Genomic DNA, 16937 nt, shown 5'->3' on the forward strand with positions numbered 1-16937 from the left:
TTTTGACCATGCTCTTCTCTTTAGCTTCTCGGCTCGTGGATGTGATATTTTATTTTCCATGCAGTGATATAGATAGTTTTTCCTTTGTTTTGATTTATTTTGACCATGCTCTTCTCTTTAGCTTCTCGGCTCGTGGATGTGATATTTTATTTTCCATGCGGCGATATAGATAGTTTTTCCTTTGTTTTGATTTTTTAATCACTTACGATGCACTACCTTCGTTCTTTCTATCTATCATAGTTTGTCGATTACTGACTAAAATTCTTGCATTTATTTCGAATTAATCACCCATTTTTATCCTTGGATCTCTGATTGCATGCCAAGGATCCATGTTATGTGTTGATTTCTTATGTTGATTTTCAGATTTATATATGATTTTCAGTGCATGACAAGCTAGAGAGCCCCCAGATATTGGCAAGCAACGATCCTAACAGAGAGGTAATCAACTAGTGAGCTTTGGGCTGATTACCTCTTGGTTATCAACTAGTGATCATCTACTTCCTTTGCTACACTCTGATATCCAAGTCTTTCTCTACTTATCTATGAATAGTAAATCAGATACAAGATTAATGAAATGATCTAGGTGGATACAAGTGCCCCCCAGGGCCCAAACCTGCCACTAACTCAAAAACGGTCCCACACCTTGCCAAATTGATAATACTTTGGCAAGTCCTGAACTTTCAGTGCAATTTTTGGGCACTTCCCATACATTTTTTATGATTGATTGCCAAGCTGGCCAAACACATAGAGCTTGGAAGAAGCCTTGTAATGGTCCAAGAAATGCCCCAAACAAAGTTCGTATACAAAACTTTCAGCCCTAGGAAGTTGACATATCAACTAGGCTCCTTGGGGTCCGCACTACCTTTGCCACCTCATCTCTTAGGGTTAGGGTTGTTAATATTAAGTGTTTTTCCTTTTAGGGTTTTAGACTTATGTTAAAATCTAATTTTGGCCTCTTGTAATGGGTTTTTCATGAGCATAGAACTAACACATCCTTCTTAGAGATAAGGTAGCACCATTCTAGCTAGTTTGTATTGCTTTGGATAGTGCATTGTTTGAACTAATCTCATTTATTAAAAAAATTGGGGTTTCACTGTATTACTGTACTCTTTGCAATATATCTATGTTACTTTCATTGTGAATTCTATCTTCATTTTGTTCTCAACATAATCCAAATCATGGAACCCCTTTCTTTTCCTATGGATTACTTTTTAACATGTCCTAGTGACTATTAGATTTAGCTTTGGGACATTTCGTTTCCCCAACTACTGCTTAGTGTTAGGTTTTGTGACCATCTCGAATTTCCTTGAAAGACCATAAGTATCTATCTGCACATGTATGAACTATGGGAGTTGTCATGGCTTCCAGTCGGTACTAAGGTGGGCAAAGGACAGGTCAACTTCTAAAGTCCATAACTTTATCATACGAACTCCATTTTTAGTCTACAATACTTTGTTTTGAAACCTATTCACATGTCCTACCCCCTGGGGTCAGCCACTATGCTTATGAACCCTTCTCTTTTTCTATCATAAGAAGTGCATTTTTGTACCCCAAACAATCAGTTTTTGGATTTGGGCCCTATGCAATGGATTTCAAGATTTGTCTTCAATATGGCCCCCATAAATCCACAACTTTGGTTCCTCACCCCAAAATGAACCAAAAAGGATGACAAATTATATAATGATCCCTTTTTTATTTCCAACTTTGAAGACCTTGTAAACACCATTTTGTCATATGTCCTGGTGCTTAAGCAAGAGAAACAAATCAGCCTCTTAATATTCTCACTTTAGCTTATTCTAGCTATGGTAATTTGAAGGACTGCAAGGATCATTGTTCACTAAGACTGCAAATGAAAGTACTCTTCTCCATTCCATATGCTATATTGTGCTTATCTAAGAGTGAAGGAAATAACACTATAAAACAAACACAATCATCATAATCCTTTCTTATTTTACTAGAAAAGCAATGAAAGAGCAGCACATAGATTACCTTTCTGTCTTCCATTGGTAACAGGCAGAGGACAGCGCTCCTCTTCACCCCAATCACCTGCTGCAGTCCATGTGTTTTGAACAATGACTGAGTTTTCTGTAACCTTATCTCCTTGAAGACGAACATTGTAGTGCAAGATAATAGGAGGATCTGTCTCTCCCGAAAGTTGTGACCCTATAAGATCAATTTGAAAATTGCCTAGAAGCCCCGTTGGAATTCCAACAAAAGTAATTGAAGAATCTTGAATCAAACCACATGGAATCTTTAAGTTAAATCCATCTCTTTGAAGTTTTGTTTGGTTCATGGCACTTAAAGAATAGGGGCACTGCTCTTTTGTATTGTTCTTAAGGCTGTTACTGTCTATTGCCCTAGATAGTTTCTCCTGCTCAATAGAATCTAGAAGGTCCTTCCATGCAATAACTGCATCTATTACTGCCTCAGATTGTTGAGGTAAGAGTTCTCTATGATGGATAAGGTCCTTCAAATGCTTCCATGTTTGTAATACCTGCGACTCTTCTTTGGAAAGATTTTTCCAAGAGAAAAGGTGTTGAAGCTCTTCAGTAGAAAATATTGGAGAATGAACTGCCTGAGTATTATTTTCTGAATGTTGGGTAGGATGAATAACTTCATTCTCTTTCAATTGAAGGATGCCTGAACTCAAGTTTGTGGGAAAACTGAAAGCTGATTGTCTCCAGAGATGACTGTCCATGACGCTAAACCCAATTACCAAAATTATGAATAGAAAAATGATCAGCAAGCCTCCTGACCACTTCTTCATCTTTATTACACTCATCAATTACAACAGTATTGACCCAAATATCATCTGTAGAACTTAACTCCCAAATGGTATTGCTCTCAATGATCACCCAACTCTGAATTCACCAGTATGATCAGTTTAAAAGTGTCTGAGCTCTCAGTGACAAAATGAGTCTCAAAAGGGATATCCAGAACATAATCTGCCTCTGTGACCTGCAGTTCATGAAGATGTTACAGTAAGATAAATCATTTGTCAAATCTATACAAATAATTACTTAAGAGGAAACGATAACTTTAACATTAATCTGTTCATCCAGTATAATATTTTGTATGGCCCTGCAGGATGAGCCCCATCAGCCTGCAGAGAATGACACTATTGGGCCCACAGGTTGCTTTGCAGATTTCAAATTCAACCCAATGAAATATATATATATATATATATGAGAGAGAGAGAAAGATGCATCAAGTCAATTACTTGACATGGATTCATACTAGTGTGTATAAATACAAATATGTATGTATGTGTGTCGGTAAGCTCCCCTTCAAACATCCCCTAGCAAGTAGCCAGATTTTGTATTTTCCATGAAGCTGTAGATTCTCTTGAGATTGAAATGCTGCTATTAGTTAACTGCGCTAGCCCAATAAAAGTTTACAGCCTCAAGCATAGACTAAAAAAGGTCTAGCCACTTCGTTACCAATGATACTAGAAACATTCAATTTAATTCTGAGAAAAGGAGAACAAGGAGGCTAAGGAACTAGCAATTCAGGAAACACGTACTTAAACCAGCATATATGAAGCCTCTTCTGAGAGAAGGGATGAATATCCTCTTCATGTAGCTTCATCCGATGCAATCCAGAATTGTTCAACAGCAACACTGTTCTAGACAGCTTTCTGGTGTGAAATGTGACATGGATTACTAAGAGGAGAATTGGGAAGCCATAGCATGTTGAGATCTTGTCATAATGAGGCCCATTTCCCTTTATTAAGTATGTTTTGCATTAGATTATACATAAGTTTGAGTTGCTAGTTGGCCCAACCTTTTATCTCTTGTACACTAATTCCTCTTGTAAGCACTAAACTGTCCATCCATCTTCAGTGCGTTTTGTAGAATTCAGTTCCTTTTTATTTGCCAAACTAGATCTTAACTCTGGATCTATTAAGCACCGGGAAGATTGAAAACAGATTGAGATGCAAATCTCTTTATGCTTAACAGATCCCAAGCGAGGATGGATCTATACTAGTGTGTCTGTTAATTAATGTTTGGTATTCTTTTCTTACACTAAGGATTTATTTTTATTTTTTTATAATCTGATTTATACGCATGGATGCTCCACATTGCATTCATATTATGCTGTTATACGACTTACACCCAATGTCACGTCAGCATTAGGAATGGACATTACATAGCTTCCTCATACTACCTCGCTACTCTCAGTGCAATGAAAATTTATGTCCGTCTATATATCTCTAGTCTAAAAATAGCTCTTTTGCTACCAGCCTGTATAAAGTTTGACATCAATTTAAAGTAAGAACTTTGTATCTGAAAATGTTCCTACCCAAAGAACATAGGAAACATTTAAAATTTTTCCATAAACAGAAAAAAAAAAAAGCAAGCTAGCATGTATATTGGCACCTGGATGTGGTACTTTTGATATATATGTATATTACTATGATGAAATGTATGATGCATTTTTGAAAAAAATTGCAAATCGTCATGCCAAACCAAAGATCAAATATGATACATGTCATTAGCCAGGTTCACAGACCTTGAAGTTGGCAGATGACATCTTAAAAAAATTCAGGTCAGCTAGGAAAACCAGAGCGGATTGGGTATCAATTGGGAAGTCCATATTTTACAAATCATGAACAATGGAAACAAGGTTAAGGGCTAAAGAACACATCTTGTGACAGCTAGAATTTACGCACTGTGATTCTTGCAGTAGTTAGGATTCAGGAATAAGGATTTTCAGGTTATCACTAATAAATAAGTGATTTTCACAAAGTGAAGAGTGAGTTCTTTCAAAGAAAGTTCAGAATGAAAATAATGTCAAGACAATTATTGTAAAAAAGGAAAACAAGCAGCTTCTTTCAAAGACAGATCCAAGAAACAACATTATTAGTTTAGCAAGAAAACACATGGAATGCCAGCCACAGCAGAATCTACTGTTGGTATTAATCAAGCCACAGAAAAATTTACAGTTAGAAACATTGCAGGAAAACAATATAAAAGATGGTACAATGAATAAGCAAAATGCAAGAGGAAGAAAGAAAAATTGAGGTTATACCGTTGGCAAGAAAATGCAATGAGGACTGCAACTTGTGGTGACAGAATGGCTTATGTGGAGCAGATTAACAGAGGAATACAATGTTAATACGGATATGGTAAATGACCAGCTATCCAATATTCTTTAGGGTTTTAAGTCCACAAATAAACATGTCAGTAGCATATTCACTATGTGACAAGATTGCAGAGAATGTATATGGCATTAACTAGGCAAATATATTTTATGGAAACTGACATAAAGGAGTTTGGTTGACTTTTAGTTGAATAGGATATGAATTGAAAATAGCTGCTTGCCATACTTCTTCGAAGCACATAGCATGATTCAGATTCCAAATGAGGTGAGCTTGCAGCCCATTTTATCTCTGAGGATGGCAGCAATAATCCTCAATCCACTGGCCGAGATATAAAACTTTAATCAAATCACTATATTTTACTCTCGTTCTTCTGAGGAAAGTATAAAACGGATGAAGCACACGGTGCTTCTATTTGTCTATTTGGGGGAGATACCACTATTCGTATAGATACTTTGGAGGTTCCCTATCCACCTTCTTCTGCTATTCTGATCAGAGAGGCTTAGCTCTCTTCCTCAGAGGGACTGTCACCATTAAGCATAGAACTTTGCAGGAGACCTACAGGCCCAACCCTAGAGCTACTAGGTTGATAAACTCCTCCTTTTAGCCCTTGCTGGACTTTAGGGGTATTATGTGCGCTTAAGATGCTATCATTCCACAAACAGTCAGAGACAAGTAAGTGAGAGTCGAGACAGTGTTCTTCTCAATGTGCTATTATTAGAGTACCTCGGTGTCCTCACCTCCATTCCAAGCATCGTGGATCTGCTTCTATCCAACAACAAGGACCATCTAGTTCCCTTTGCCAATGTCCCGAGACAAGGGGATTGGTGAGCATTACCAGCTTCCTTGCTATTTTTGGATCTTCACCAGCCTTGGATGTTAGGGGAGAATGTTGGGGAGGCACCCCGCCTCCTCTGAGGATTTCCTAGCCTAGCCTTCACCCCTCTCAGTGTTGGGCATTATCCTATGGATATTAGAACCTGTGTTGGTCATATCAGAGTGGTGGATAATGACATAGTTGATCCCTCGGCATCCACTTCAAGCATTGATAAAAATATGCTGACAGCACTGATCTCTTCTCTTGGTTTCCTGCTTTGGTATTCATTTTTCCTTGAAGGAAACTTGTACATGTACATGGGTCTTATAGTTTGGGTTCACCCACTATTACTATTCTACAATGTTTACATTGTTTTAGCATCTTTGTTGACATCGTTTTAGCATCTTAGTATTCAGCTACATTTTCAGTCCCTAGGGTTCTTTCTACCCTGGTTCATTTCTATTCTCCTAGTTGTAGTGTCAAGTCCCAATGACCTACTTTCGTCATTTGTGGGCATTAATACATGTTCTTTCTTTCTTTCCCCTAAATCATTTTGAGAAAATGGTTTATCATGCCTGCTATGAGTTATCGGGTGAACTGGCATAGGATTCATAAAATTCAGAGTCAGAAGTCACAGCTACAAGTACTGATGACAATGGATAGAATGTGGTATGGGTCATTGTTCACAGCAAAAGCAGGCCCATTGGGAAGAGTGTAATTCAAAATCAAACATATGTAGTGACATTATTTTGTTTTGAGTTCATGCTGTGAAGTTAAGCAGTATGTGTAATACTAAACATTCAGATTACTAGCAATACCCCTTTGTGCATTTTGACATTTTTGTTAGGCAGAGACTGCACTATCATGAATTCAATGTGTGCCAACAAAAAATTATTAAAAATGTACATGAAGGCCTTTGGCTTACCTGGGATAGTCTTTAAGTGGCATTTACAGTGGTCATAAATTTGATCTCAAAAGCTCTCTCTCAATTCCTTACCCATTCCACTATATTTTGTGGTAATGCCTTCGATGGTCATAAATCAGTCTGTAAATTCCATGTGCACAACCACAGTGGGTTAACCATTGAGTGACTATACAACCAACAGTGAAAGCTGGGAAGCCCTGAAAATGCTCAATAAGTTTCACTGTCCGGTGCTTTTTGACAATTCTATTAACTGCCCTGGATATTGAATAAAGTTTTGTTTTCCCCCCTTGTTATCTTTGGCTGCCACAATATCAGTGTGTAATGTATGAGTTTTGCACCATTTGCAAATAGAACATCTTCTTGACAAATTTTAGTGCCCTTTAGTTTGTACATGATCCAATCAGAGATGGCCGTTTGTTCCCACCAATCCTAACATTTCAAACTTGGCAGCTCCCTTCTTCCAGATTTCTATTTCACATTAAATGTTGTGTCTCAGATTTAGTGCTGAGACTTAACTCTTCATACCCTCTAGTATTAAAGGTTGGTGGATAAATACCATAGTATGGGATAGATCACTGGTGCTGTAATCATTTTTGGAGTTCACTGTGACAATGGGAAGAGATTATATTGAATTTCTTGCTACATATGAGAACATATTCAATCAAACCTGAGCATAGAAATGGTAAAGACTAGGCAGAGATAGGATGTGGAAAACATGCAGCAACCTTAAATTTATTTGACATGGGAAATGTTTTGCGTGTCAGAGGAAAAAAACAATCTAAGAGAGCCATTAAGATAAAGGGCAAGCTATGGTTACTCCAATTACAGCACTAGGTTAAACACCTATTATGTAAGGGTAATTTCAATCTACTGACATATTAATCCTCAACTTCCTGTAAATGTTTGAGCACAAACATCATGCGGATACACTATTCAAGGAAAACTGGAAATCTCCTGTGCAAGTGTGCAAATTGAAGTTAGCTAACTCTTCCTAGAAATTGAATATAACAGAGTTTACAAATGACTTCCATTCTGCTAGTCTACTGTAAATCTCAAGAAAGCATTCCAGTGTAATATGAGGATTTTACAGGGAATCTATTAAGCACAAGGAAATTGGATGGAAGCAAGAGTATCATTTGCAAAGCACATTGAGCCACCCGAGACCGTCGAAACAAGGCAATTTAGGCTTTCAGCTTGAGCCACTCATAATCAAAATAAAGATGGTCCTGAACAACAGATAAAGCCAGTATGGTGAAATTAGTGAGAACATACAAGCAGAGTTCATGTGGACTCCTTGCACGCGCCAACCAGGGAAAACCAAACGACAATCACGAGGCATGGGGAACTGGGGCCTCAATCGTCCATCTGTAAAAGAAATTATGCCCTAGGACCTGTCCCCATAACCCCTGTCAGACCGCTTTACCATTGAACTACATGCCCCTTTCATACTGACCGCCCTTGCCCATTTAATTTCAAGGTGTAGGTTGCTATCTTCAACATCCTGAACATGTAATTTCAGAAAAATGTTAACATATAACAGACCATTACTCAAAATATTGGAAGTATGTCAGCTGGAATCCTCACCCCACAAATTGAAATTCAAGGACAGAGCAACCCACAGATTGAATTTCTCAGACTAGCCACTGCACTTACCTTCCTTACCTCTAACGTTCAACATACGAAGGAATTCGGAGAATTGTGAACTCACGCATTAACACATATACTCAGATGTTTTTGGGTATATACCAGAGAGTTTTAATGAGGTTTTAGCCCAAACAGCTCAATATAACTCATCTCAAGAAAAAATTTAGGCGAGACAAAGAAAGGATAAACACTAATTCCCAATAACAGCGCATGCCAGAGAATTTTAACCAACTCGCCACAATGCAAAATAGAGTCAACGGAGATGTCCACAACAGCAAACGACCTTCAAAAAAAAAATAAGCAATCCGTTCGGCCTCTAGACTGACCAGGTGGTTGTACTCTGCCAACCGAGTCGACCCAGTTCTCAACCTACACATAAAATGAATACCGAAGCATGCCTTTGAATTGATACCCAAGTAAATATAGATGACAGTTCTGCATCCAAACCCACCTTAACGTGCAGGGCTTCGGCTTTTTCTCCTCACTGGGTGACTTTTGTGTGCTGTGAACCGAGTTCTTGATCATGGCTGAATTCAGCCACCTCTTTTGAAAGCGTCTGGGTAGGTGTACCGTCTTCTGGAAACGTTTAGAGCGTTAAGAAGCCTGGAAGCTAAGTCTTCGAACGCTTCAAAATATTAAAAATTATAGAATGTTAGAACGAAACTCGTCCGAGGAATGATCATGAATTTTCACTACCAGACAGAAGATTTAAAAAGTAAACAGAAAAGAGCTCACAGGATTTGAAAAATGTCGGGTCAATGGCCCTTTTTCTCAAAGTCGTGGGAAGATTGCGGGAAGCACTCTCGGCGGCGGTGATGATGCCGCGTGTTTCTGAAGACCAGTGGATGATCAACTTAGGATATTGGAAATTTGTATTATTGGTACTTGGAAGTAGAAATTCCCCTGACAAAAGTGCCCCTCATTTATTTATTAATTTTGTTAAGAAAGCCATCCGCAACTGTTATTGGCTCAGTTGCGGGCTAACGGTCGCAGAAAGTTAGCGACGGTTTAAGCCAATGAAGTCAGATTTCATCGTTGGGAGTTTCACACGGCCAATTGAGCTGATTTGTTTGATAAAACAGCTGTGGTCTGACAGTCATAGTAGACTGGTCACGGTTTAAGCCAATTAAGTCAGATTTAGTAGCTGAGAATATTTACCCAATTTAATTAAATCTGTTGTTTCGATGAAAATACAATCCAGTAAATTCAGATTCGACTTTCAACACATATATGAAAGTCTTTACTTGAAAATTCCGTGAGCCATTCTATGAAGGTTCTTTCTCTCAGCCATCCAATGAGAATTCCTTCACTGTTAATAATTAAAGGAGCAACATGAAAATCCTTAAGCTATCCAAAGAAAACTCCTCCACTACGAATAACTAAAAACAGGAATTAAAAGACTGTCAAAGATAGAGTGCCGAGACACTCGAGAGCGACATGAAAATCCTAAAGCCATCTAAAGAAAACGCCTCTACTTCGAACAATTAAAAACAAGCTTTAAAAGGACTATCAGAGACAGAAATTGAGTGAATACACTCCCAACGATTGGATAACTCATCTGCTGCCAGTGTTTTCGTGTACAATTCGTTGTGCAAACTAAAAATAAAAATTTTAATAAATGATGTTTAAAATTAGAGTAGGACGGGGTTGTCATGATAAAAAAGAAGTCACACATTTTCAATGCGTTTAATTTCATATAAATTTTCTTTGAAATAAACATTTTAATAAACGAGGTTTAAAATTAGATTAGGAAGGGGTTAGGATAAAAAAGAAATCACACATTTTTAATGGGTTTAATTTTATATAAATCTTTTTAAATTTGTCACGATTATATTTTTATCATATTTAATATCTAATCTTAATTAGATGGGGAATTAAATCTGTGATTTCACATCAAAGAGTCTAAAAAACCATCTATCCAAAATCTGTGAACATAATTGTTTTTATAAAATAAATTAAATTAATAATTTAATATTATAATAATTTTCATTATATCAACTTGGTTGAGTATGAAAGAGATTTTTTCACATTCATGTTAGGTAATATACATTAAAAAAAATTGAAAAAAAATTAACTAAATGAACAAGTCAAATTCATATGTGGGCCTAGAGTATGCCTAAAACTGGTTATGTTTGGCTAAGAGATCATCTTCCTCGAAAGTAAGGAAACAGGTTAATGGCCCAAGACCCACAGGCATCTAGTAGGACTGAAACTGAAAGCCTACCCTCTTACGGACCAGCAGGTTATTCTAAGTGGCGTGGTTTTCCTTGAATAAGAGTGATGAGTAAACCTCTATTAGCGGAAAAGAGAGTTTGTCCTCACCACTGGTTTGACCACTAAATTATGATAGGTTTTCTCACCCTTTGAAAAATGTCAAATTCATATGCTCATATATTAATCTTGCTCTTTTGGTGAAGTATGATCCTGTGAGAGATATTTATTCATATTTAGGGATATAGAGAGCTTTAGAACATAGTTTGAAGATGGATAAAGTGAGATCATGAAATGGAATGAAATGTATATTTTTATATATATAGTGTATGAATACCTCAATATTTAGAACTAAGTATCTTATATCTACAATATTATATATTTTAATTTTGTCTGAGAATTTTTCTAAGTTATGAATCATGGGCTTCTTTACAACTTCAAAAGTGGTTGAATACCGATGCTCCTTTTCTTGCTAGTACTTATCTTACATCTACAAGACATATGTTAATTCTTGTTTGGTTTCTTTTGAGCTTATGCACTGTAGAAAGAGATCTTCAAAGATTAAGATATTAATGATGCTAGATTTTGGATAGATATCATTGTTAAGGCAATGTTTCCATGAACAATTAACCACACAATACAGAGAAAAGAAAAATTGAATTCTTACTATTATTAAAAAATACGTTTTCAAGTATTTATTTATGATAATAAGGAACATTGTTAAAGCACTTGATTACTGGTTTAAATCCACATATTTGTATTCTTATTATTGTTAAAAAATACATTTTCAAGCACTTATTTATAATAATAAAGAACATTGTTAAAGCACTTCTTGTGATAGATTACTGGTTCAAATCCACATATTTGTATATTTTAATTCAAAAACGTGAATGAAATTCTTACCAACATATTCATAAGTTAAAAATCCAAAAATAAAACAATCATAAATAGTTAGTTTACTATGGAGGAATCATTATATTGATTAAGCATGAAATTACGGTACAAATGATTTAGTGATTAAAACAGTATATTATAATGACAATGGTGGCGACGCTGGTGATTCCAGTTTTTATTATGTTTCCTATCTCTAGCTTCATGTTCTATTCTGATAGGTCTCTCAGCTATTAGACACTCTCTGATGCAGTCTTCTTCATGAAATCCATCAGAGTATGATGTATATATTGCCTCAATATAATATATGTGCTTTTCTTTCTTAAAAAAAAAAGAAAAAAAGGTGGTAAATATTTCATAGTCTCTTGAATAAGAAGGTAATTCAAGTAAGACATAATTGACTCAATATCATCATTTCTTTGTGTCAATGCAATCTATAAGTTAATAAAGAAAAATACAAATTACAAATACTTTAAGTTATTTTTTTAATTAAAAAGTAAAATAACTTTTTAAGTTAAATACTATTTTTTATGATATATTTATCATTATAACTTTATTAAACATATATTTTCAATATAAAAATATTGCAATGTTTATATTTATTTAACTTATGTATTTTTATAAATTATCATATTTTTTCCATATAAAAATATTATAATGTAAAGTTGAGTAAATTTTAAAAGTAATATATTATATTTATTTAGTTTAGGTAATGTATTATATTATTTAGTTTATTAAATTTTAAAAGATGTCCTATAAAATATTAAGTTGAATAAAAACACTATTTTAATTTAAATAAAAAGCCAAATTGAATAGAATATTTAGTATTCCAAAATAATCCAATATTTATAATAAAATCAAGTTAGATAGAATATTTATTTAGATAGCTTACAACATTTATAAAAAAATTAATAAAAATATTAAATTGAATAGAATATCTTATCACCAAAATAATTCAAAAATTCTGGAATAATAATATTTATTATGCCAGAATAGTTCAAAATTTATAATACAATATCAATGAAATAGAATATGTATATAGTCAACTTACAATAATATAAACTACTTTTTGAATTAAAATATCAAGTTGAATGAAATATCTATTATGCCTATTAATAAAATATCTTGGTAGAATAAAATACTTATTATTCCCTTCCAGATATATCTTGGTAGCATAAAATACTTATTATTCCCTTCCAGCTATATCTTGGTAGAATAAAATACTTATTATCCCCTTTAAGATTTGTACCTGTGGGTTAAAAAACCATTCTTAAGAGTTCAAAAACGCCATTTTTCCATGGTAGTTCCCTCTCCCTGAAATCAGTAGTTTTTGTAACTGCTTTGTTGTCTGCCAATATATAATGCATGAGATGAACTAAAAAAAAGTAATCACTATCTCTGTTTCTGAAAATATTCCATTTTAAAGAATGTAAAAAACACATCATCATCTTCCATGTTTATGTTCCTTGTAATGGGCAGATGGGGTTGAATCAGGAAAACTAGTGGAGATTTAGGAACTGGTATCAATCGGGGAGTCCATTTCTTGGAAAAATATGAACAGTTATGCCAAACAAAGTCAAAGGCTTTAGAATGAAAACATTCTGTGACAGCTAGACTTTAAGCACTGTGATTGATGCAGTTTTCACTGAGAAATAAGTGTTCTTTTATGTTTAATTTTCATGAGGAAGGGCTCTGTCAATGAAAGCCCTGAGTAACAATAAGGTCAAGACAACTGTAACAAGGAAAAAAAAGTTAGATTTCAGAGATCTTAACCCAGAAACCTGGTAAGAAAAATGACATAGAACAAGTTATGCTTATTGCACCTTAAGAAATCTGTGATTATCCATGGCAGCAGTGAATTCCCAAATTATTCTCTAAAATTCTGAGAATGGTGCACCTAAGCTTTATGGTATTTTTAGGGAGAGTTTTGTTTAGGTATTAGCGTAAACAGAACACAATTTAATTTTAGGAAATTTGTATTTCCAATACTATCCTATGGCTGAGAATTTCAAATGATACTTGAAAACCATAGTCAACGATGCTGTCTATAAAAGAAAATGATTTTAAATAGGCTGCCTGTATACTATAATTCATTTGGCCAGTAAACGAAAATGATTATAAAAGAAAATGATTTTAAATAGGCTGCCTGTAAACTACAATTCATTTGGCTGGTAAACTTTTTCACCATCGGAATAGTGAGTGACTCCGTCGTTCCGGTCCTCTCTCGGTGGTCGAGCAATTAAAGTTTCAATTTACTTATTGGGTAGGGGGCGATGGTCGAGCCCGCCGGTCCTCTCCCAATGATCGAGCAACTAAAGTTCCTTGTTTTAAACCTAGTTGCAACAAATTTATATGCATATGAACAATTATGAATTGCTTTTCAGATGGAAAAAAAAAAAAAAAAAAAAAAAAATTATTTTAATGTCAACAAGACTAAAAAAACATATCATATAAAACAGTAATTTCACCACTTCTGTACTTTTCCATATACCATCTCCATACTACTTTAACTCCTTTATATATACAATCTCCTTACTTTCTTTTGACTTCTTTCGCATATGTCAACAAAACTAAAAAAACATATCATATAAAACAATGATTTCACATTCACCACCTATGTACTTTCCCATATACCAGCTCCTTACCACCGTGGCTACTTTCCCATATAGAGTCTCCGTACCTTTGGGCTCCGCTGATTTTAATGTGTGGAAAACATTAGAAAATGGACACGTATGAAAACCGCCCGCCGCAGCGACGAGGGAGAAATTTAAGACCATGAAATCTTGAAAACGCGGAAACTTCGGTGCAGTCAATTGTTTTAATCCCGATATCGTATGAAGCTGAGGTGCAGCTATCTTGGCCGCTACTGTGGTGCCGCGTGTAATTGAAAAAGTCCGTTGTTGGGTACAGGAAAACGCCAAATTGTAATGTGGTTCTCAATGAGTCAGATGTTTTGGATTTTCTAACCAACCTCTTTTAACACGTGGTTTTTGACCCTTGTGGTTGGGTAATTTTTTGGTTTTTCTTTTCTATTTTTAAATTTGGCAGAGGTTTTTTTTAAATGGGTACAGGTTTTTCATAATAGTAATTTGACTCATGTAATTGGTAAAAAATAAATGTTTTACATATTTTTTTAATGTTAAATTATTTAAATATAAATATATTTTAAATAAAATAAAATAAATTAAATTATTATAAAATTGTAATAAAAAGAAGATCAAATTTAAAATTAATTTTCAGTATTAATCAAATTAGTGAATGAAAAAGAAAATTATTAAAATTTAAAATAATATATTTTTTTGGATTTTTTGAAAATTTAAAATTAAGTTTTTGAAAAATTTAATTAATCTAAATGAAATATATAAATTTAAATTTGGATATAATATATTTTGTTGGGTACAGGAAAACGCCAAATTGTAATGTGGTTCTCGATGAGTCAGATGTTTTGGATTTTCTAACCAACCTCTTTTAACACGTGGTTTTTGACCCTTGTGGTTGGGTAATTTTTTGGTTTTTCTTTTCTATTTTTAAATTTGGCAGAGCCTCTTTTTTAATGGGTACAGGTTTTTCGTAATAGTAAATTTGACTTATGTAATTGGTAAAATATAAATGTTTTACATATTTTTTTAATGTTAAATTATTTAAATATAAAATAAATTAAATTAAATTATTATAAAATTTTAATAAAAACAAGATCAAATTTAAAATTGATTTTCTTTATTAATCAAATTACTGAATGAAAAGTCCGCAGTGGGTAGCTCAAGTGGCAATGGCCGTGGAAATGAAGTCTCACCGAACCAGAGATCTTGGGTTCTAAATCAAATATATAAATTTAAATTGGTATTAAATAATTAATAATAAAAAATTAAATTATAACATTTATGTATATGAACATTAATATAAATATATGATGATTAATTCAGTTCTAAGAGGTTGAGCTTTCTTCATTAATTAAAGTATCTTTGCAATTGAGAGGTCAGGGGTTCAATTCTCTCAACACTCTAGGGATCAAGCTTCTTGGTTGAGTGTACAACAAAGTGATCCTTTGGGGTGGATGTGATTGGTACAATGTGATCTCTTCTGGTGGATCTGCTTGGTACAAATATTTTGAATATTATGTGGACATTTGAGACTATAAACCACATAGAAAAAAATGGCTTTTAATCTTGGATTCAGGGTGACAATATAAATATTGCTATGGCCATTTTTAAATGAAAAATATCTTTGAATAATATTTATATATATATTAATTATAAATAATAAATAATTAAAAATATAATATAATAAATAATTATATATTAATTTAAAACAATGTAAAATATAACGGAAAAAATGTTTCATTAAATGATATTTTAAGGTCTATGAGACCATTAGTTCCATGTTTTCCCTTTTTGCAATTCAATCATTTTCCAATTCAAATTGATGATGAGGTAACCCAACCTTCCAACAATCCCCGGCTAAAAAGACAATGCCAAGAAACCGATGCTAACATGTTCTTATAACTTTCTCTGATGTCTTTGAATGCATCACATTCCAAAATGAAATGTTTTTCCAATTCCACAGTGGCAAAGGTGCAAAATGTACACACTCGTTCTTCCCAAGCTTCTTTAGGTCTTTTCCACCGTCATGTTTCACACTGAAGTTGATGTGAGTTGGTCCTTAATTGAGCAATAAGAACCTTTGCCCTCCTTGAAATGCTAGCTCCAATAAACTCTTTTTGTTGTAGATGAGATGTAGGGTTCAATTCCTCAATGTAATATTTCTTCTTTCTACCCATCTCTAATTTTGACTTTCACTTCTTCATAAAGTCTATGGACAACAACTCTATAATGCACAGGAATTTCAAGCTCTTCCATTCTAGGCCACAACTTAGCCCTAGGGACTGTGTCAAATGTTTTTTTGAAGTCAACAGAAGCAACAAAATACTTCTTCTTTGTACTCCCAAACCTTTTCAACAATGTATCTCAATGTGATACCATGATCCACTGTAGAATGTTTGGGCTTAAAACCCGCTTGTCCTCTTGCCCTCTATTATTTTACTTCTTCCCACTTACTAATTATGTCTTCTACCATGTTGTCGAAAAGCTTTGCAAACAAAGGATTGGTCATAATTGTTTTATAGTTGGATAGATTATTAATGTCTACACTTTTAAAAAGGGCTATTGCTAGGCGAGTTGTCCGGACTCTTGGAAATCCTTGTTGAATGATGTTGTTGAATATTTCCATGGTGTGCGGTGCAAGAGTGTTCATTCCCCATTTTAGATACTCTGCTTGAAGTTCAACCAAGTCCTTTGCCTTTCCTATTTTCAGCTTCTTAATTCCATTCTCCACCTCCTGTAACGTGAAGA

At 34.4% G+C, this 16937-nt stretch overlaps 1 protein-coding gene across 3 annotated transcripts in view; it reads right to left on the bottom strand.

Moving 5' to 3' along the window:
* The window catches only part of LOC149166159 (beta-1,3-galactosyltransferase GALT1-like), a 67110-nt gene extending 57646 nt beyond the window's left edge, over positions 1-9464 (bottom strand). Inside the window, exons 1-4 of one of the 3 annotated variants that reach the window (XM_089432483.1) lie at positions 9223-9464; positions 8939-9112; positions 8116-8344; positions 1990-2958 (exon numbers count right to left, since the gene is read on the bottom strand). In XM_089432483.1, the coding sequence (XP_089288609.1) occupies positions 1990-2782 (793 nt within the window). In that variant the 5' untranslated portion in view covers positions 2783-2958; positions 8116-8344; positions 8939-9112; positions 9223-9464. Of the gene's footprint in view, positions 1-1989; positions 2959-8115; positions 8345-8496; positions 8858-8938; positions 9113-9222 lie in introns of those variants that run through there. The other 2 variants (XM_089432482.1, XM_089432484.1) reach the window with 2 other exon arrangements.
* Positions 9465-16937: the final 7473 nt, after the last annotated feature.

Source organism: Pinus tabuliformis, chromosome 5_1 (assembly GCF_031772625.1).
Source record: "Pinus tabuliformis cultivar Carrire ecotype Pingquan chromosome 5_1, CPIR1, whole genome shotgun sequence".
In the NCBI taxonomy this organism is placed as follows: Eukaryota; Viridiplantae; Streptophyta; class Pinopsida; order Pinales; family Pinaceae; genus Pinus; species Pinus tabuliformis.